This window comes from Stegostoma tigrinum, chromosome 26, assembly GCF_030684315.1.
Source record: "Stegostoma tigrinum isolate sSteTig4 chromosome 26, sSteTig4.hap1, whole genome shotgun sequence".
Taxonomy (NCBI): Eukaryota; Metazoa; Chordata; class Chondrichthyes; order Orectolobiformes; family Stegostomatidae; genus Stegostoma; species Stegostoma tigrinum.
Window position 1 is genome coordinate 48,088,340 of NC_081379.1, and position 21,689 is coordinate 48,110,028.

At 45.1% G+C, this 21,689-nt stretch overlaps 1 protein-coding gene across 2 annotated transcripts in view; it reads left to right on the forward strand.

Annotated features, from left to right (window-relative positions):
* Positions 1-21,447, forward strand: part of LOC125463957 (serine/threonine-protein phosphatase 4 catalytic subunit) — a 49,195-nt gene extending 27,748 nt beyond the window's left edge. The window contains exons 4-10 of one of the 2 annotated variants that reach the window (XM_048555779.2): positions 806-857; positions 3,238-3,288; positions 5,154-5,255; positions 11,412-11,585; positions 12,596-12,722; positions 15,940-16,129; positions 18,295-18,464. In XM_048555779.2, coding sequence (XP_048411736.1) covers positions 806-857; positions 3,238-3,288; positions 5,154-5,255; positions 11,412-11,585; positions 12,596-12,722; positions 15,940-16,129; positions 18,295-18,424 — 826 coding nt within the window. In that variant the 3' untranslated portion in view covers positions 18,425-18,464. Of the gene's footprint in view, positions 1-805; positions 858-3,237; positions 3,289-5,153; positions 5,256-11,411; positions 11,586-12,595; positions 12,723-15,939; positions 16,130-18,294 lie in introns of both variants that reach the window. The other variant, XM_048555780.2, reaches the window with a different exon arrangement.
* The last annotated feature ends 242 nt before the right edge of the window (positions 21,448-21,689 follow it).

Consider the following 21,689-nt stretch of genomic DNA (forward strand, 5'->3'; position numbering starts at 1 on the left):
ACTAGCCACAAAACAACATGACCCACTATCACTTGTATCCTTACATACAGATGAGGAAGGACACCACCTTGATTGGGACAACACATCCATCCTAGGACAAGCCAAACAGAGACACGCACGAGAATTCCTAGAAGCGTAGCATTCCAACCGGAACTCCATCAACAAACACATTGATTTGGAGCCAATCTACCATCCCCTGAAAAGAACAGGAAATGACATCACCAACCCAAGGAAACTGAAACACTTGGAGGAGGCGGGACCTCACACCAGCGCTTCCACAGAGGCTCACTGATGATGTTACCTAGTATGGTGACGAAACGTCTGAAAACTAACCTTCCAGCTCAGCGAGCAAACTCCCATCCAGAACAGATTGACATGGCGGTGTATTTGAAGTGTTTCTCTCAGTCGAGCACTGTGCCCCTTTCTGTTTTTAAGAAGTGTGGCAGCTTTTTCATAAAAGCTAACCTTTAAGTCTAGGAGATGGTCTCTGACCAGTGAATTGCATTTAATTGCATCTTCCTTAGAGATGCTGCAAAAACTCCAGGAAAGCATGTATTATCCTTTATCCTTTCAGGAAGTTCAAGGAATTGCACAATCAATTGTTATTTCCTCAGGTGCACTGTGGTGAGAGGAGTGTTGAAGGTCATACAAGTAGCTAGAGGGGTGGGTCAGTCTGTTTCTTTGTGCTTTCATAAGCATGTTGTATCATGGCCTCTGTGATCTAAATGGAAAATTAGTGGTGTTTCAGTACTGAATCTTGCTTGTCCCATTGTCTGAATCTTAAAGCTTGCTACTTCTTAAACAGGGAGATTCTAGCTGAGGAGAGCAACGTTCAACAAGTAGATTCCCCAGTCACGGTGAGTGTTTGGCTAATTTATACACTAATTTGAAGCTAATGCTGTGTCTTTATCTACATTCACTTCAAGGTGAAAGTTTTTTCGATCTTGGACTGTTTTTTGGAAAAATGTTCATGATTTTCTTCTGTTTGAAATTGAGGTGGTGCCACCCTGTCTTAGTGAAAGAAACCCCATTGAGGAAGGGCAACCAGGTGGAGCTGGGGCATGTCTGCTATCGGAGCAATGGGGTTTTAGTGGTTTCAAGGTACTTCCCCTGAGTCTCCTTCCCTCTGACACCTGAAGTAAAATGAGATGGTGCAGTTTTAGGCCAGCCCCTCAAATCGAAGTAGACTAAAGTTTAATAAATTTGTTTCAAAAACAAAATAAAAATACATGTGGGGAGATTTTGGAGTCTCCTGTGGTTCGGATTCAAAGAAGCCAGCTTTACACTTTGCCTGTGTTGTGCCTTACACTGTTATGTGCTTGGTGTTAGTATGATTGCGTTTGCAGATCAAATAGTTCCCTACCTAACTAAACTCCATTCATCCTTACTTTTCCTAAAACAGATGATAAGTAATCATAATTACAAATGTAAATTGTTGAAGTTCAGCAGATCTGGCGGCATCTGGGAAGAAAGCTATTGTTTTGAGTCGAGTGACTTTTTTTTGTGAAAATGCATCTGGCTCGCATAGTTCATGGTGATCATATTGAAAAGCAGAGCAGGTTTGAAGGGCTGATTGGTCCCTACTCCTGTTCTTTGTCTCTGTTTGCGTTATATTGGGTTGCGCACGTTGTCTTATTACAACTGTGCATTATCCAGTGGGCAGAGGTGTGCCACATAGTTTTGGTGAGTGTAACCCTGATACCTCTGAAAGCTGACATGTATGGCCCACCTGGCATGTTTCATGTTTGAGTGCACTGGCTTCACTTTGAGCATTGCCCTCCTCCTGGACTGGGGAGGAAGAACTCTGCCATTGTTCCTATTGCTGTGTGATCTCCCTTGTGCAGGTATCCAGATGCTAAGCTGAGTATGCTGTATGGAATGTTGCTTAGGCTTGTGTGAAGAGCAATTACTGACTGTAGGATGTCTGAAACAAATAGCACTCCACATCAGCAAGAAGTCCATTGTTATGTGGACTGCTCACATCAAGAAAATTTAGCTTCCTGAAGTCAGCCAATGATGGGACATTTATGCTGCTTTTGTGAGCTATGCCAATGCCCCAAGACCAACATGTTTCAAAGCCAGTTCTTGCTAGCCAGGAGTAATCCTGGTGAGGTGTGAAGTGCACCCATAACCGGTTTTCAGCAAGGATTGTTAGTTCTTCCATGACTCCCTCAAGAAATTGAGAGCTCCACCAGACTGGGGCTGCCTTCAATATTTACATAGAAGCATACATACAAGAGAGGAGGAAGAGGCTGCCGTTGCGGTCCTTCCAACCTGCTCTGCCATTCATCACAATTGTGGCTGATTGATCAACTCAACAGCCTAATCCTGCTTTCTCCCTTTACCCTTTGATCCCATTTGCTCCAAGTGCTATATCTAGCTGTCTCTTGAATACATTGTGTTTTGGCATCAACTGCTTCCTGTGGTAATGAATTCCACAGGAGGTAGATTATGCAGTATTTGTGCTTCCACTGAATTTGTTTTCAGGGAAACAACTTGTTAAAGGTAAACTTCAAAAAAGCTTCTTTGCTAGATAACCAGCCCTTTCAAATATCAAAAAGAAATTGAAAGAACTGCAGATGCTAAAAATCTGGAACTTAAACAGGAATGGCTGGAAAAGCATAGCAAGTCTGGCAGCATCTGTGGAGAGAGATCAGAGTTAACAGTTTTGAGTCCAGTGACTCTTGCTCAGCAAGTCTGGCAGCATCTGAGGTTTTCCAGCAATTTGTTATTGTTCCTTCTAAGTGAGGCTTCTTTTTGAGTGACAGAAATGTTTCAGTTCTTTGGAGAAGATGGTATGATTAATGTCACTATACTTAGAACCAGAGACCTGGGCTGCTGATGTGTGGGTTGTTTTGAAATTCCATACACTCAGTTAGTGGAATTTGAAGTCCGTTACTAAGTCTAGAATTCAAAGCAATGCTCTGTAATGGTGACATGAAGATACAAGTATCATCATGCGTCATAAAAAGTTCATCTCATTCATTAACAGTCTCTAGGGAAGGAAATCTGCCACCCTTACCTGGTCTGGTCTACACATGACTAATTCTTATCAGCCCCCTGAAATAGCTTGGCCAACCACTCAATTCAAGGGCAGTTAGGTGTGGGCTGAGCTGACTTTGCCCAACACAACCCATATCCTATTAAAGAATGAAGAAAATACAAAGCCCTTGCATGTTTATTCTGACAGTCATTTTGCAATCATTTATTTTCTAAGCTGGTTGTTCCTCCTCGCAGGTGTGCGGGGACATCCATGGGCAGTTCTATGATCTCAAAGAACTTTTTAAGGTATGTTCAAATCCCTTGAGGTTTTGCAAGTGTTGTGATTTTTATCTGATAAGACAAAAAATATCCGTAGCCTTGTGTTCATCTGTACTGAGTTAGCATGTATCTTGCTCAGCTCTGGTGCCTGTCGGGATAATCGAGCACCTGTTCGCACTCCTAGGCCTAAGGCTGAACAAGGCTGTATGAACTAGTAACTGCCTCTTGTCTAGACCTTTGCAATTGGAAGCTGCAGATAGAACACAGAACAGTACAGCATAGGAATGGGCCCTTCGGCCCCTAATGTTGTGCTAAATATGAATCCAATTTAGACTAATCTCTTCTGCCTGCCCTTAGAACATAGAACAGTACAGCACAGTACAGGTCTTTCGGCCTACGATGTTGTGTCAAACTTTTATCCTAATCCTAAAGTCTATCTAACCTCTACCCCTACCTTATACTATCATCCATATGCCTATCTAATAGCTGCTTAAATGCGCCTAATGAGGCCGACAACTCCACTCTCTGGCAATGCATTCCACGTCCCAACCACTGAGTAAAGAACCTACCTCTGACATCTCTCCTCTACTCACTTTTAAAACTATGCTCCCTCGTAATAGCTACTTCCACCCTAAGAAAAAGTCTCTAGCTGTCCACTCTATCTATACCTCTGATCATTTTGTACACCTCTATCAAGTCACCTCTCATCCTTTGTCGTTCTAAAGAGAAAAGCCCTAGCGCTCTCAACCTTTCCTCGTAAGACCTTCCTTCCATTCCACACAACACCCTAGCAAATCTCCTCTGCACCTTTTCCAGTGCTTCCACATGTTTCCTTTTAATGAGGGGAGCAGAACTGGACACAATACTCCAGATGTGGCCGAACCAGGCCTTTGTATGGCCCTTGGTCCTTATCCCTCTGTTGCTTGCATATTCATGTGCTTATTTAAAAATACACTAAATGCCTTTATTGTACCTGCCTCCTCCTCCTCCACTGCCCATGGCAGTGTGTTCCAGACTTCAATCACTGCGGTGAAAGAGTCCAAAATCAAAAAAACACTTTTCTCTCCCATCCCCTTTAAATTTATCCCCGCTCACCTTAAATGCATGCCCCCGGTATTAGACGTATAAACTCTGGTGGGGTGGGGGGAGAAAGATTCTGACCACCACCCCTGTCTATGCATCTCCGAAGTCTATAAAATTATATCAAGTTTTCCTTTGGCTTCTGCCATTCCAGAGAAAACAGCTGAGTTTTTCTAGCATTTCCTTTATATCTCATACCCTCTAATCCAGGCAGCGTCCTTCTGTGCCCTCATCCTTCCTGTGATATGGGGACCAGAATTGAATGCAATACTGTGTGACCTAACCAAAGTCTTATAAATCTGCAACATGACTTCCTGACTCTTGTACTCCACTCCCTTACCCATAAAGGCAAGCATGCTATTTGCCCTCTTTACCACCCTGTCTACTTGAGTGGCCACTTTCAGGGAGCTATGGACTTGAAACCCAAGATCCTTTTGTACATTAATGCTGTACAGAGTCCTGCCATTATCTGTGTACTTTTCCTTTACATTTGACCTCCCAAAGTGCAGCACCTCGCTATCTGCTATTCCTCTGCTCATATCTGCAACTGATCTATATTCCTCTGTAAACTTGACATTATCCACAACTCCACCCATCCTTGTATCGTCTGCAAACTTACTAACCCACCCATCTATCTTTTCCTCCGAGTCATTGAATTCCTGTGGAACGCCCACTAGTCGTGGATCTCCAGCTTGAAAAACACCCTTCCACCACTACCCTCTGTCTTCTATAGCCAAGTCATTTCTGAAGCCAAGTGGCCAAGTCACTGTGGATATTGCATGTTTTGCTGAATCTACATTTTGCCCCTGCAGGTCGGAGGTGACATTCCTGAGACTAACTACTTGTTCATGGGAGATTTTGTGGACCGAGGTTTCTACAGTGTGGAGACATTCTTGCTGCTATTGGCGCTGAAGGTGAGGTGAACTGGGTGTGAATATTTACTCTTTCCTTCAGCCTCTGAGCTGATAACGTCAACCCTGGCAGCAGTAAATCCCATGAATGTAGACTGTCCTCTGGTACCTCCCTGAAAACGATCAGCTGGTGATGTTGAAGGATGACATGGTTAGGATGGTATTTATCCTATCAGTCATTCCTGAACACTGCTGTAGAGAGCTTGGATTGCAGTGTCCCCTGTCATTGCCTAAGCTGCTTCTGTTGGTTTGCTGCAATTTTAGAAGTTTATTCTGTATATGATCATACTCTGTGTGGATACTCTTTAGCCAGTGAGCTTGTATTTTTCTTTGCCGTTTTTACCAGGTTGCACTTACCAAGTTGCTGTAACCTTTTGTCAACTACTCCTCATCTTCAGTATCAGGTGACAGTTCTCCAGGTCACTGGCTGCTGCCCAAACACTATCTTACCCCCCGAGTGGAGATAATAGGAACTGCAGATGCTGGAGAATCTGAGATAACAAGGTGTGGAGCTGGATGAACACAGCAGGCCAAGCAGCATCAGAGGAGCACAAAAGCTGATGTTTCGGACCTGGTCCCTTCATCAGAGAGGGTCAATGCCTGAAACGTCAGCTTTCCTGCTCCTCTGATGCTGCTCGGTCTGCTGTGTTCATCCAGCTCTACACCTTGTTATCTTACCCCCAGTAGCTGTGTCTTGGACAAGCATTGTACTCTCAATTTGGAAAGTGCATCAAATCCTTCTCTTAGAATCAATGGCTCCACATTCCCTCCCAACAGCAGTTGTGCTTGTTCCTGCATCCCAAGGATTGGAGCACTTGAAGGCAGCTCACCACCTTGTCGAGTGCAGTTAAGTGTTGTTGAGCATAGGAACAGGCCCATCAGCTCACCGTGTTTGTGTACACCCAACACACACCAAACCACACCACTTCTATTTACCTACAGTTGGTCCATTGGCTGCTACACCCTGGCATTTTAAGAACTCAACCAACTGCTCCCTAAATCTTGAGTACCTGTTCGTACCACCCTCTCTGGCAGTATGCTCCATACTCCAAACAATTTTTTTTTTCTCTCTGCTATCCTCTAAACCACTCATTCCTCATCTTAAACTTGTGCCCTTTAGTCTTAGACACGAACAGCCACCTTATCTATGCCCCTCATAGTTTTGTACATCTTGATTGCATACCCTGCCAGCCTCCTTTGCTCAATGGAAAGTGTTAGAGATGGGCAGTAAGTGCTGGCCTAGCTAGTGATGCCCACGTAGAATCATACAATTCTTAGTGCAGAAAGAGGCCATTCAGCTCGTTGAGTTTGCACCAACCCTCTGAAGAACATCTCAATTGGGCCCAAACCCCAACCTGTCCCTGTAACCCCTCATTCACAGTGGATCACCCAACTAACCTGCATGTCCTTGGGCTGTGGGAGGTAGCCCACACAGACACAGGGAGATTCTGTCTGTGTAGAGTTTGCGCAGTCACCAGTGGGTGGAGTTGAACCAGGATCCCCAGTGCTGTGAGGCAACAGTGTGAATCACTAAGCCACAGTGCCACCCATATTCCAGGAATGACTTTTTAAAGCCACCTTGAATCTGAAGCTGTCTTTTTTTGTTTCGTTAGGGGAGCTCAAATCACATTAAAATTGAGTTGTCTATTCCCGTCTGAGACTTAACTAATTCAGCCTGCTAATGCCTCACTCAACAGTCCACCAGCTGAGAGGAAAACTGTTTTACTGTATCAAACTTGGAGAGGTTGCAGTGTGTTGAGGTTTGGGGACAGTCATTTTGGATACTGTCTTTGCAGTGCACCTTAAATCTAAGCATTCTCTTGCTGATACAGTACAGTGGGCTTAGCTGAAGATTGCTGGTCTAATGACCACTTAACTAGTGATAAAGGCTTTGCTGTTGGCCCCAGATCCCCGTGTGAATTGAGACCTTATTAACCCAGGTTTCTGTTTGATTGTCCGGTTAATAATTCCAGATGAATGCATGTTGTGAGCATTTGATGTGGACCTGGTGATCAGAGCACACTGGTATGCATAGTCTGGCATCATGCTACAAAACAAGGTAACTTGTTAGTGCCGAGACTTTAGGGAGCATTCACAAGGGTTGTGTCTCTGAGGTAAAACATGAAATTAGTGAGGAAGCTCAAAGTGCTCCACCTAATGGTAGAATGAGTAAGTGCAGCCATTAGACCTCCAGGCAAGATAAGTGTGGAGCTGGATGAACGCAGCAGGCCAAGCAGCATCTCAGGAGCACAAAAGCTGACGTTTCAGGTCTAGACCCTTCATCAGAAAAGGGGGATGAGGAGAGGATTCTGAAATAAACAGGGAGAGGTGGAGGTGGTCTGAAAATGGATAGAGGAGAAGATAAGTGGAGAAGAGGGTACAGGTGAGGAGGGGATAGGTCAGTCCAGGGAGGGGCCACAGGTCAAGGAGGCGAGATGAGTTTAGTAGGTAGGAAATGGAGGTGCGGCTTGAGGTGGGAGGAGGGGATAGGTGAGAGGAAGAACAGGTTAGGCAGGCGGGGTCGAGCTGGGCTGGTTTTGGGGATGCAGTGGGGGGAGTGGAATATTTTGAAGCTTGTGAAGTTCACATTGATTCCATTGGCCTGCAGGGTTCCCAAGCAGGATATGAGTTTCTGTTCCTGCAACCTTTGGGTGGCAACATTATGGCACTGCAGGAGGCCCATGATGGACATGTCATCTAAGGAACGGGAGGGGGAGTCGAAATGGTTCGCGACTGGGAGGTGCAGTTGTTTACTGTGAACCGAGTGTAGGTGTTCTGCAAAGCGGTCCCCAAGCCTCCGCTTGGTTTCCCCAATGTAGAGGAAGCCACGGCGGATGCAGTACGCCACATTGGCGGATGTGCAGGTGAACATCTGCTTGATGTAGAAAGTCATCTTGGGGCCTGGGATGGGGGTGCGGGAGGTGGTGTGGGGGCGGTTGCAGGGGCAAGTGCCGGGTGTTGTGGGGTTGGAGGGGAGTGTGGAGCGGACAAGGAAGTCAGAGTGGTCCCTTCGGAAAGTAGATAAGGGTGGGGAATGAAAAATGTCTTTGGGGTGGGATTATAGATGTCGGAGGTGTCAGAGGATGATGCGTTGTATCTGGAGGTTGGTGGGGTGGTATGTGAGGACGAGGGGGATTCTCTTTTTGGTGGTTGGGGCAGGGTGTGAGGGATGAGGTGTGGGAAATGCAGGAGACACGGTCGAGGGTGTTCTCGACCACTGTGGGGGAAGTTGCGGCCCTTGAAGAACAAGGACATCTGGGATGTGCGGGAGTGGAATGCCTCATCCTGGTAGCAGATGCGGCGGAGGCGAAGGTATTGGGAATAGGGGATGGAATTTTTGCAGGAAGGTGGGTGGGAGGAGGTGTATTCCAGGTAGCTGTGGGAGTCGGTGGGCTTGAAACGGCCAGGAAGGTAAGGGATGTGTTGGAGATGGTCCAGGTGGTTCAAATTTCACCAACACCTTCCACCCCAACCTCAAGTTCACCTGGACTATCTCTAACATCTCCCTCACCTTCCTGGACCTTACTGTCTCCATCTCAGGCAACCACCTACAAACTGTCTGTTTCAAGCCCACTGACTCCCACAGCTACCTGGAATACACCTCTCACCTACAAAAATTCCAACCCCATTACCAATTTGTTCACCTCTGCCACATCTGCTCCCAGGATGAGGCATTCCACTCCCGCCCATCCCAGATGCCCTCGTTCTTCAAGGGCCGCAACTCTCCCCACTCAGTGGTCGAGAACACCCTCGACCGTGTCTCCTGCATTTCCCACACCTCATCCCTCACACCCTGCCCCCGCAATAACCACCAAAAAAGAGAATCCCCCTAGTCCCCTCATACCACCCCACCAACCTCCAGATACAATGCATCATCCTCCGACACTTCCGCCATCTATAATCCCACCCCAAAGACATTTTTCATTCCCCACCCTTATCTGCTTTCCGAAGGGACCACTCTCTCTCCGTGACTCCCTTGTCCGCTCCACACTCCCCTCCAACCCCACAACACCTGTCACTTGCCCCTGCAACGGCCCCCACACCACCTCCCTCACCCCCATCCCAGGCCCCAAGATGACTTTCTGCATCAAGCAGATGTTCACCTGCACATCCGCCAACGTGGTATACTGCATCCACTGTACACGGTGTGCTACCTCTACACTGGGGAAACCAAGTGGAGGCTTGGGGACCACTTTCCAGAACACCTCCGCTCGGTTCGCAGTAAACAACTGCACCTCCCAGTCGCGAACCATTTCAACACCCCCTCCCATTCCGCAGACGACATGTCCAATCTGGGCCTCCTTCAGTGCCACAATGATGCCACCCATAGGTTGCAGGAACAGCAACTCATATTCCACTTGGGAACTCTGATACTGTTGGGCTGCAATGTGGGCTTCACAAGCTTCAAAATCTCCTCTCTCCCCACTGCATCCCAAAACCAGCCCAGCTCGTCCCTGCCTGCTTAACCAGTTCTTCCTCTCACCTATCCCCTCCTCCCACCTCAAGCTGCACCTCCATTTCCTACCTACTAAACTCATCTCGCCCCCTTGATCTGTCTGTCCTCCCTGGACTGACCTATCCCCTCCCTACCTCTCCACCCATACACTCCTGTGCGCCTATTTTCTCCTCTATCTATCTTCAGTCCACCACCTCCTCTCCCCATCCCCCTTTTCTGATGAAAGGTCTAGGCCTGAAACATCAGCTTTTGTGCTCCTGAGATGCTGCTTGGCCTGCTGTGTTCATCCAGCCCCACACTTTGTTATCTTGGATTCTCCAGCATCTGCAGTTCCCATTATCTCAGACCTCCAGGCAAGCTGGTTTCAATATAATGTAGAATTACATTAATAAGAGTAAATGGTCAGCGTTAGCCCACTTATTTAGAACAGAACAGTACAGGCCTCTTACCCCACAACATTGTGCCGACCTATTATCTGACTAAGATCAATCTACCCTGTGTTCCCTACATTTTATTATCCTCCATGTGCCTACCTAAGAGTTGCTTAAAAGTATCTGACTCCACTACCACTGCTGGCAGCACATTCCCCACACCCACTACTCTCTCTGGTAAAGAACCTACCTCTGACCTCCCCCCATACCTTCTTACAGTCACCTTAAAATTATGCCCCCTTGTAATGCCGTTTCCACCCTGGGGAAAAGTCCCTGACTATCCACTGTAGCAGTGCGTCTCATCATCTTGTACAACTCTATCAAGTCACCTGTCATCCTCCTTCGCTCCAATGAAAAAAGCCCCAGCTTCCTCAACCTTTTCTCATGAGACCTGCCATCCTGTCCAGGCAGCGTCCTGGTAAATCTCCTTTGCCACTTCTCTAGGGCTTCCGCATCTTTCCTGTAAGAGGTGACCAGAACTGAACACAGTATTCCAAGTGTGTTCTAACCAGAGTTTTATAGAGCTGCTTATACCTTTCCCTAATTATTTCTTGTACTGCCTGAAATGTGCAATTATTGATCATAGCAATGTTCTATACATAACCCATGTGAAATGCAGTCACTGCTATGGAGCCGTAGCGTGTTGTAGACACTTTAAAGGTGACGATGTCCATGTTATCCACTTTCTAGAGGCTTGTTCCTGCTGAAAGCTTCACACAAGATTCTTTGATCACAACAAGCATTGGTGTTTGCTCAAAATGATACTTGATATTCAATTGAAAATTAACATTTTTGACTAATCTCCGGTTTGGCTAAAAATCTGAGTGTGTTGCTATTGGACAGAAGGGTTCCAGCATTTACATCGCCTTACTGCGAAGGCGTGATGTATGCTTAAATCAGGATGTCAATAAGTCAAGATAACAAGATGTAGAGCTGGATGAACACAGCAGGCCAAGCAGCATCTGCCAATAAGTTGGGTCTGTTTTGTTTTGGGGGTGGGGGGGAGGGGGGGGGGGGGGTAGAAAGAGTGTAGGGAGCCATCTCTTTAATTCCTCGATTGCTCTTCACTACCTATTTAGAGTCAATTGTAGTAAGGCTAGGGAGCTTTGCTAACCAGCCTACATGTGACCAAATCATTCCCTTGTTTCCCAGCCAAAAGGAGGATGTTGAATATGCAGGTGTTGTCAATCGAGGGACAAAACCAATTATCCTTTTACAAAAAACAAGTTTCCCTTTCAACACTCGGCTAAGCCGGATCTCTTTCTGTGACAGGTCCGCTATCCAGACAGGATCACATTGATCAGAGGTAACCACGAAAGCAGGCAGATTACTCAAGTTTATGGCTTCTATGATGAGTGTCTGCGCAAATATGGATCAATTACAGTGTGGAGGTACTGTACAGAAATCTTCGACTACCTCAGTCTCTCTGCTGTCGTGGATGGAAAGGTAAATCATGAAAGACATTGCGTTCAGTTTGTTTATTGTGCATTTCTGTCTGTTTCTGCCATTTTGTTCAGAGGATGGGAGTGACCAGGAAGATCCTCTGAATTAAAACTCTGAAGAGGTTGCAACTGGACTTATTGTGTGCCAGTAATGACCTAAACTGGTCTGATCTGAGGTGTAAACTAACACAGACAGGCCTTGGATAATGTAGATGTAAGTAGGCTATTGGAACTAAAGGTCAAACACCAAATTACTGAATCTGTCTAGAGCGAATTTGCTTGGAAAGTGATATACTGAAAAACAAGAGTACTGGATAGACTTAGGTCTGGCAGTGAATGTGGAGAGGTGACATTCTGTTCATTGCCATGTGCACAGGGATCCAGTGCCATCAACTCCTTCGTGTGCTCCTTTGTCCTCTCTTGTGATGTCTAGATTTGATCTGTCCAGTGTCCTCTTTGTCAATTCTGTACTATTCCAGGTTATAAGCCTCACCTCACTTCAAACTCAACAAGCCATGCTGTATATTTTCTCAATTTTGACCTTCCATTAATAACTGAGACATCTGGTTCCATTTGTCCCTGGTACACTGAATTGAAAACCCCTTCCTTGTTTCAGTGCAATGCCCAGTCTCCTCCACCTCCTGTTTATCTCTGCCTTTATCCTGTACCCCTCAGTTCTCCCAACCATGGCTGTTTATGGGTCCTGGTCCTTTGTCTCACTTTTTGTAAAAAGCTTAGCTAAGCTCAGCCTTGCTCTGCGAAACTGTCCCTGTAACTTCCATCCATCTTTTAATCAAACTGTTCTGAATTCTCAGTGCGTGCCATGACTTGGCTTGAGTGAGAAATGAATCAGGGCGAATGGTAGAATGGGGCTGGGGTGCTCGGTTTTTACACACACTCTCCCATATGTTCTACCAAGTTTTTTTAAAAGTAGATTTACTGAAAGTTAACTTAATAACTCAGTTTGTTTTTGCTTTTAAACTGAACATATTTTGTTCTTGTCCCCTCTTGTAGATCTTCTGTGTTCATGGTGGCCTCTCTCCGTCTATCCAGACCCTGGATCAGATCAGAACAATCGACAGGAAGCAGGAAGTGCCCCACGATGGCCCAATGTGTGATCTCCTCTGGTCTGACCCAGAAGGTAAATGCTGGAAATTTATTATTAAGATAAACATTTTAAAGCCAGTTTTACTCCTCCACTCCACCCCCCCACCCTTGAATGCTAGCTACGTACCGGTTGGTTACAGACCCCTCAACAGTCAGAATTAAGCTTAAGTAAGGTTGTTCATTATCAGGTGACAGTCATTGTCTGATTCAACCCTCTCCCAAGTGCGTAGCCCTTCTGAGCAGGAGTCACTGGAATATAATTGGGAGCACGAGCCCAAACTGATTTTAGTTTATCCTCCATTTTTATCACATTTCCTCATTTTAAGATGAGGCAGTTAAACTGCAACCTCCTGATCCCTCCAAGCGGGGGGCGTGTGTGTGTGTGTGTGTGTGTGTGTGTGTGTGTGTGTGTGTGTGTGTGTCCGCCAAGAGAGGGAGGGAGCAGGCGGTCCCTAATTTGCATCCCCTCTCCCCATCACTGAACCCCCCTCCCAATGCCCTATCTGATTCTTGTTTCAATGTTGTGCCTGTGCCTGTGTCTGTGCGCTGTGTGGACTGCAACATAGTGTCTGGAATTGTGTGCACACAGGTCTCCTCTTCTCAGTCTCAAGTCTCCTCTTGTCAAACCATATTACATAACCTTTTTGAAGGATATGATTTGTGTCTCCTTTGCTTTGGGAGCAAATCCAAAACCAATTTGCTGCCTTCCTTTTGTTCAATCACCATGTATGGTTTATTCTACGGTTTTAACCACTTGGCCAATGGTCCTTTTTAAAAAATGTTGTAGTCTCTCCTTCACTCTCTCTAGAGGAAAACACTTCATGCTGCAGCCTACCCTGTGCTTCATAGAGTCTCTGAACCCCACTCTCCAACTATGAAAAGCAGTTCAAAATTGATTCTTTCTTGGTAACTCCCAACAAGAGGAAACACTTCTTCCCTTTTGCTCGATCAATGGTTCCTAAAACATTTAAAACATTGCTGTCTTCCTCCACCATGCCCCCCACCCCAAAAAAACATGGATATCCCTGTTAAGTGGTAATAGTCTTGATCACTAAACCTATCCTCCTCAATACTAAACTTCTACTGTCTTCCTGCTCTGACTTCACTAAACTCCATGACACTCATGCCCCCTCCAAAATGAAGTTTTTAATCAATTGTGTTGTGACCAAAGTTTTGTATAAAGTCATCCCAATTTGTGGGTGTTAAGAGGACGTGCTGGCTAGTGGTACTATCACCAGAATATTAATCCAGAGACTCAGGTCCAAATCCTAGCATGGCAGATGGTGGGATGTGAATTCATGAAAACCTGGGATTTGCTTTTAATCTGTGCCGATTTTTTGTCAGAGCAACTGATCTGGTTAACTGCACCCCCCCCCCCCCGGAAGGCTCCCATCCTTATCTGGTCTGGCTCATGTGTCTGACTCTGGGCAGTAAATGATGGCCTAGCCAGTGATGCACACATCTGGTGAATGAATAAAAAAACAAAAAAATTCTTATTTAAAATCAAATTAAAATAGAGTCTTGAACTCATGCACCAACAGGTTCAAGAAAGCTTCTTCCCTGCTGTTATTAGACTGCTGAATGGACTCTCTAACTTCAAATGATGCTAATCTTGCTTTGTGCACCTCCCGTGCAGTGTAACCTTGCGCACCCCTTGCTGTCTTAGCACCCTATGATCGATATGTCTTTGTTTGCTATGATCTGCCTGTACTGCTCAGAACACAAAGCTTTTCACTGTACTTGGGTACATCTGGCAACAATAGATCAAATCAAACCTACAGCACAGAAGCAGACCCTTCAGTTCAAATTGTTCATGCTTGTCAGTATCCTAATTTGAACTAGTCCCAAAAAAATTTGCCTGTTTGTGACCATATCTACCTGCAGTCATCAAATTACAGACTTCAAACTTGGTCTCTGTTCATCTACACGCCCCAGCATCTTTCCATGTGTATGTACTCCTCTTCCTAGTCGCTTGAATGTGTGGTACCTCGTACTTCTCCACATTTAAGTTGTATCTGCCCAGGGGCCTGCATCTTCCTGAAGTTACTTGCCTCCTGGCAGTTTGCCTGATCAGTGAAGGGGCAACCATCTGTGGCGCCTTCACCATTCTTTTCCTGAGCAACACCTGATCAACATAGGTTAGGGAGCCTCCATCAGGGTAATATAAATCGTTTCATGGTCCAGGTCATGTTCCAGCAGTTTAGTCTGTAATTCTGACCTTTGTCACCTTGTCTGCCTTGCTCTTCGTGTTTACCCTTTTGTGCCTTTATAAACCAGGTCAGAAGTGTGGGCAGCTTGATCACCAGTTCCTGCCCACTATTCCACAATCTGTAATTCAGCATTTTAGTTAGCTTTACTGGTTTATGTGAAACAGTTTAACCAGTAGAGTCTGAAGACTTCCACTTTTTCAGTTTTCGTCCTTAAGTTTTTCCTGCCCACTTGAAGGCTTTACACTCGTTTGTTTTAGATTTCATCTGTGTTTAATTACATCCTGAAGGCTAACATGCACACAGTGTAAACAATGGATATATTTTTGGGATTACTGCCTATTGATGGACTCAGGAGCTTTTTGCTGCCAGCTTCTGATCACTTGGATTACCCCATAGTGACCAACTGCTGGTTGGTACCCAGCACCAGCCTCTCCTACGGTGGTTGTAAGATCAATGTCAGATCCCTGCTGTTTCCCTGGAGGACATGCCAGGACAGCAGCATGTGATAACACTCTCTCTGGGCAGGTCCTCTGGTCAGTCCTGGCTATAGACAGCACCTGATTGACTCTTTTTGAAGATGGTCTCGATCAGCACCTGTGGTGGTGTTGAGTGGGTTGAGGGTGAGAATGCAGATATTTGCACTGCTCCATCATTTTGTTGGTATTGCACAAATTTACAGCGTGGTGCTGTACACAAACCTGACACCATCACACTCCATCCACATCATCTATTCCTTTTTCTCTTTGCCTCCTACCCATTCATGCTGTTCATCAAACTGTTCCATGTTGTGGCAAGTTGCACATTTTTAACCTCTCTGGGTAAAGAAGTTTCTCCTGGATTTCTGTGATTCTGTCTTTTGTGTTTCTACTTCAAAGATGAATTGGTATCTACCATGTCACACCACAGTGAACTGGGCTTTTTGCCATGGTATGGTGCTGTCAGTGGTCACTGCAGCTTTAAAACTATTTCTCCTTGACCAGCTTTGGGTACAACTTTATCTTTGTTTGAATCATCAAGCCAACAGATGACTTGTTTTTTTAGATACCACTGGCTGGGGCATCAGCCCTCGAGGAGCTGGCTACCTCTTTGGCAGTGATGTTGTTGCCCACTTTAATGCTGCCAATAGCATAGATCTGATCTGCCGTGCGCATCAGCTGGTGATGGAGGGATATAAATGGCACTTTAATGAAACTGTGCTAACTGTATGGTCAGCACCCAATTACTGCTACAGGTGAGAGCTATCTAAATAGTTGGTGTCTAGTTGTTCCCTCTTCTCTGGGTGTTCTTCTTTTTTTAATAAAACGCAATTCAACCGGCACTGGCTGTCTGAAAACTGAAACTGCTTCATTTGTTGATTTCCTTGCTTGTGAGGTTATCTCAGTGAACAGGATACTGCCCATCTGCATACAGTCAGCGAGGGCTGCATTTAGATACCATCTTTGAAACGGGATGTTAAGTTGAGGTTCAGTCAGCTCCCTTGTGTGGCTGTCTGCATTCCCCAGTCAGTGTTTGATGAGCAGGGCAGCTCTCTCTGATGTAGTCAAACTTTATCCCTCAACTAACATTGTCAAGGCAGATTATCTGGCCATTATCTGATTTATTTTTTTGGAACCTTTTTGAGTGTTAATTGGTTTGAGTTTCCAAAGTTGCACTAGTGACTTTGTGCCTGGAGTACTTTGTGGACTGTTGCCCCTTAGGTCAGAAAGGTCTGAAAGTAATTAACTCACCAAATCCCAGAATAAATTGTGAACAGTTGTTCTTCATTGGTGGGTAGGGGTGGGTAAATGGTTGCGAGTGAAATGTGTTGTGGGGTAAAGGGTAGTTCAGGCAGTTGAAACACTTGGAAACAATAGGAGCAAGCCATAAGGCCAACTGAATCATTATTGAGAAATGAGAGGGTGAAGGTATGTTGTTGGAACCCATGTCTTTGGTTGATTGTTCAGTCACTGTGTCATCTACCTCAGTCCAGGCAGAGAGCAACCTTAGGGCCATTAGCTTCATGGAGCACATACCTCCACGTTCTTAATCACTAAGACCCCAGCACCCTGGCCAGCTCTACTTCTATCAGGTTCTGCCCAGATGGCCACAGGCACATGTTAGCTACTTATCCTGCCTACTGCCTTGAGAGATGCAATCAGGTTCATCAGCTATGACTTGCTGGTTTACAAATCCACACTGGCTGTAGCCAAGCTTTTCAGTCGCTTTATCCTCAATTATAAACTCTAGTCTTATTCCAGTAATTGATTATTAAACTAACTGCCGAATTCCCTGGTTACCCCCCTTCTTTGTTAAATAGCAGAGTGACACATGCAGTTTTCCAAACTAACTGAACAGTTACAGAATTGAGAAATTTGGAAGATTAAACTTTGTTCAATTAGCAATGTTCCTTCGTGGACACCTTTTAAACCCAGAAGTGGAATCCATCTGAGGGAATTGTCACTCCTCATGGTGCCACTTTTATCTTATTCTGCGTATGTTAATTTTGGTGAGTCCCAGCCCATGATCCAATATTAGTTATCTTAAAGTCCAGCCTGTTTCCCCCTTCCTGTACAGTAAGTACAAATGTTAAGTAATTTTTCAATGTCTGTCACTTCCTTATTTTCATTGACACCATCACCATTATCAGTTTTTAAAAACTCATTACTCCCGAATGACCTTTCTTCCTAAATACAATTGTAAAACTTATCCATTGATAATGATATTTCTTGCAAGTTAATTTTCACCGTGTATTTTACGCTCCTACAATGTGTCTTGTCATTCAATGTCCTTTGTCTCTCCCATTCACCAGCATTTGTGCAATTTTGTTTTTGTCCTTTTGTAGTTTTGTTGTCTCTACCTCTTTGACCTAGTTATTCTTACAGAAAAGTGGTTAGTGTTACTTTGAATTTAAATTCAATGAGGGCAGATCCTCCTGATTCAGAGGTCTACTGACTAGTTGAGTAGAATGTTGTTGTTTTGCAGTCTAGAATCTGCGTATTGAAGAAAGATGTTTGTCAAAGCTTTTCTACACACCTGGACAGGGGAAAACTGACATGTTCGTACCAAAGAAAGTGCTGATTGATTGGCAATTAAATGTAGCATTGTGGTGATGTTGCTGTTGTTGGATGCACCAGTTAACGAGCACTGACAATTAACTTCCAATCTTTGGTTAAAATTGAAACCCAGGACTCTGGTCAAGGCATTGCCCTGAGGGAGGAGCTAGAGATTAGGTGTCATCTGTTTTGAGTTAAAACAGGGTGCATTTTCTTTGTCTGTAAAGAGCAGGGCCCTATATATTTCTGTATTCAGCCTCAAAACGAGCAAATGCACCATGCCTTTAGCCCAGCTAACAATCCATGAGGTGTTTAATGTTGAATATTGTCCAACGTTTCATTTTTGTCCCCTGTGTTTACCTAGGTGTGGAAATGTCGCTGCGATACTTGAATTGGACGAACATTTGGAGAAGGAATTTACAATTTTTGAAGCTGCCCCTCAAGAATCACGAGGGGTATCGGCTAAAAAGACAGTTGCTGACTACTTCCTCTGAAGGAGTGCCTCTCCCCACCTACCCCCCCCCCCCCCACCCCAGCCCCTGACACCCACTCCAACCCTCAGCCTGAAACCTCCGCATAAACACTGAGCCTGCTGAAGAATTCTGCGGAGGGATGGGCAACAAAAGTGTTACAGTATTTTCAAACTCTGCATACATTCCTGAAGGCATGCACTAGGCAACCTGACTGTGAAAGAGTGCCATATCTTTATGGGACAGCAGTGAGCTCTGTCGATCCTGGGTGTACTTTCTTTAAACTATGGGGGGGAGAAAAGAAATCTGGTGAATGGTCTTTTTGTTTTAAAGAATACGTATGCCTCTTTAAGCTGACAGCAGTGCTGTAGAAAGGATATGTCTAGTCATGACTGCTGGTCTGAAAACAGAATTGGCACTTTTTGTTTCCAAGAATTTTTAAGGGGTTTTTTAAAATTTAGTCACTAAGACAATTCCTTTGTGTGCTGTGATCCTTGAATTGTTATCCTCGCATTCCCCCAATATGTGCACTCAAGTGGTGTTGGTAACAGTTTTAATTTTACAGTGAGGATTAACTTGTTTAACAATGGGAGAAGTAAAACCTTGTCCAGAAATTCATGCCTGAACTTGTTTAAACAGGTAGGGTGCCTTGTATAGTCTTAATGTGCTTGTGTTTTGCTTCCACCTGACTTGGCAGTAATGGAAGAGATTTGGATTTTGCACAGAACTCTCTGCAGTGGTCAGATGGAGTTGCATGCCTTGAGGCTGCCTGTGGAAGCAATCGTTGTGAATTGACCCTGATTGGACATTTCTCCCTCTGCAACCCCAGTATTCTGGGCATGTGTTGGTGATACTGCACCCCTATGGTACAAGGTGTGCATTTAAACTGCATCTGCCTCCTTGACTGGGCAAACCTGGCAATTTGTCACAAGCTGCTGCGAGGAAATGTCTATTGCATCTGGTGCATTTGAGACTGGTGTCCTGCAATCTGATGGCCTAATTACTTCCTGCAGAAACCAGGGCAATAGTGATTTGTCAGTGTGGAAACTGGGTCCATCTCCAGTTTGAGCGCTGCTGTTTACTGACGGGACTCCTGTCCTGGTGAGGGATAAGATCTCGGAGGATGCTCCATTGGTTGTAAAGTCACACTCGGTCGATCAGCCTTGCAGGAAGGAAGGACACAGGCAAACCCCAGGACCAGTCAGTTTGCCTGATACAGCCTCACCCAATGGGTTTGAGTCGGAGCCAGGCAACAGTCAGACGATCTTCCTCTAGGCTGGGTCAGAGCCTTGCTTGTTTGCCCCTAGGTAAAACCATGCACCGTATCAGCACTCCTGTTTTTCCAGCATCCCCTTGTTCTTAAAGCTGCACTTGATGGCAAACCCAGTTCCCAATCTGAAATTGATTGCTGCCTATCCAGAAACTGCACAGGCAGGACCTAGCTGCCCAGATATAATCCTCCGAGTCCAATCTGAGTTACTCTGTATCTAATCATTTTGACCTCCTACCCCAAACTATCGAAATGTGTTTGTACTCTGTTACTGCTTCATGCAGGTACTGAACTCGGTGTGCTCAGAAGGCAGCTTGAGCTCCTCCTGTTTGTCACTGAATCAAATGTGAATGCAGACAGGGTTTGGAACGCTGGAATGTTGGAATGTATCTGAGCTGGCAGTGCTCTCTTGTGAAGAATTTGTCAACTTGGAAATGAGGACAGGAAGCTGTATTGTGCTGATCAGAGACTGTGACCAAAGCTTGCTATCCAGTTGATGTATTTTCACCTCTAGCATCATCTGGGTTATACAAGCTAGATATGGCTTTAAAGGCTCATTAAATGTGAGGTCTTCCATTCCATCTCTTCATGAGCTTTCCTTTGGTTTCTCTCTGACTCCCTTGTGCACTCACCCACTTTGTTCTTTCTTTCTGTCTCACTGTTTATCTGTCTTGCATGCACACCTCTTGTGCTCCTGCTCCCCCTGTCTCATGTGTGTATACACGCACAAACTTTATTCTCTCTCTCAAGCGCTTTGTTTGCTCCTGCTCCCACCTATCTCCACCCCCACCCCAGCCATGAAAATCCAGAGAGGAGTCGAAGGAACAACCTCTTATCTGTAGTCAAAACTTAGAGGTTCTGTTGATGTGACAGGACTGAACGGAAGGACCTAAGCCAAGTGTCTGATAACTGATGTATTTGCTGAAAGCCCCTCGTTACCAGCTACTGTAGCTCGGGAAGGACAATTCAGACCAGGGCCAGGGTAGCTCTGAGGGAGGTTGGGTAAATGATGGCTCCTACTGAACTGCAGGCATTTCATGCATGTACAGCTTCAGCATCACTTCTGGTCACTCTGACTTGTAATCACTGAACCTTCATCCTATGTTCAGGCAGGAGATTGCATTGGCTGTGGGGTCCTGGAGGAAGGAGGATAAAATCAGCCAGGGTTCCTGATTATCATCCAGTGACTCCTTTTCAGAAGGAGAGGTGCTAGGTAAATACAGTTCAGCTCCGGCTGGGGTGGCCTGCGCAGCTCTGCAGCCAAATGCACATCCCCTAATACTTGCCCTCTCAGACTGCCTGACCAGTTTTCTTGGTGGACTGGGAGTAGGACTAAAAAGCAATAGTGAAAACTGTGGCTGTCCCAGTTTGTGCCCCCAGCTGGAGGTTCGAGTCCCAGTCTACGGACTTGCCAAATGTGAAGCAGAATCAGTTTGAATCCCTGGTGGCAGTTGCAAACGAAACATTTTTCCAGAAGTTGCCAAAATTTTTAGTTTTTTAATCCATTTGGAGAATTTTTCATAAATTAGCAGTTTTTCCAAAGGGGGAAAATGCTGTTATTTTTGTAATAACTTGTATTCTGTTTCTAAATGTAATATTTTACTTCTATTCAACATGCTGGATGTCTGTACCATACAGAGCCAGGATCCTGGACAAATACAAGTCCTATTTGTATTTGGTCTGATCTGTTGAGCCACTGGAAGTTGCTGGGTAAGATTTTTGTTAAATCCATCTGTGATTTAGCAAAACTGTTTTAAATAAAATTTTAGTATTGTGACGATCTGTTTCAAAGATGTGTAAAATCACTGTTGTAAAACCAAAGTACCTCAGTCACTTTCTTCAGATGGTGTTTTAAACTTGTTAACATCTATCACGGACTTGATGTCCCAAAGTGTGTTGCATTTCATGAATTGTTTCTGGAGTGATGTCGCAGTTTCATGTGGAATATTTGAAAAAATAATTAGCTAATCTGCTTTTTTGAAGAGTGTTTTTGACCAGGGTCTGTGGGAGGAGCTTTCC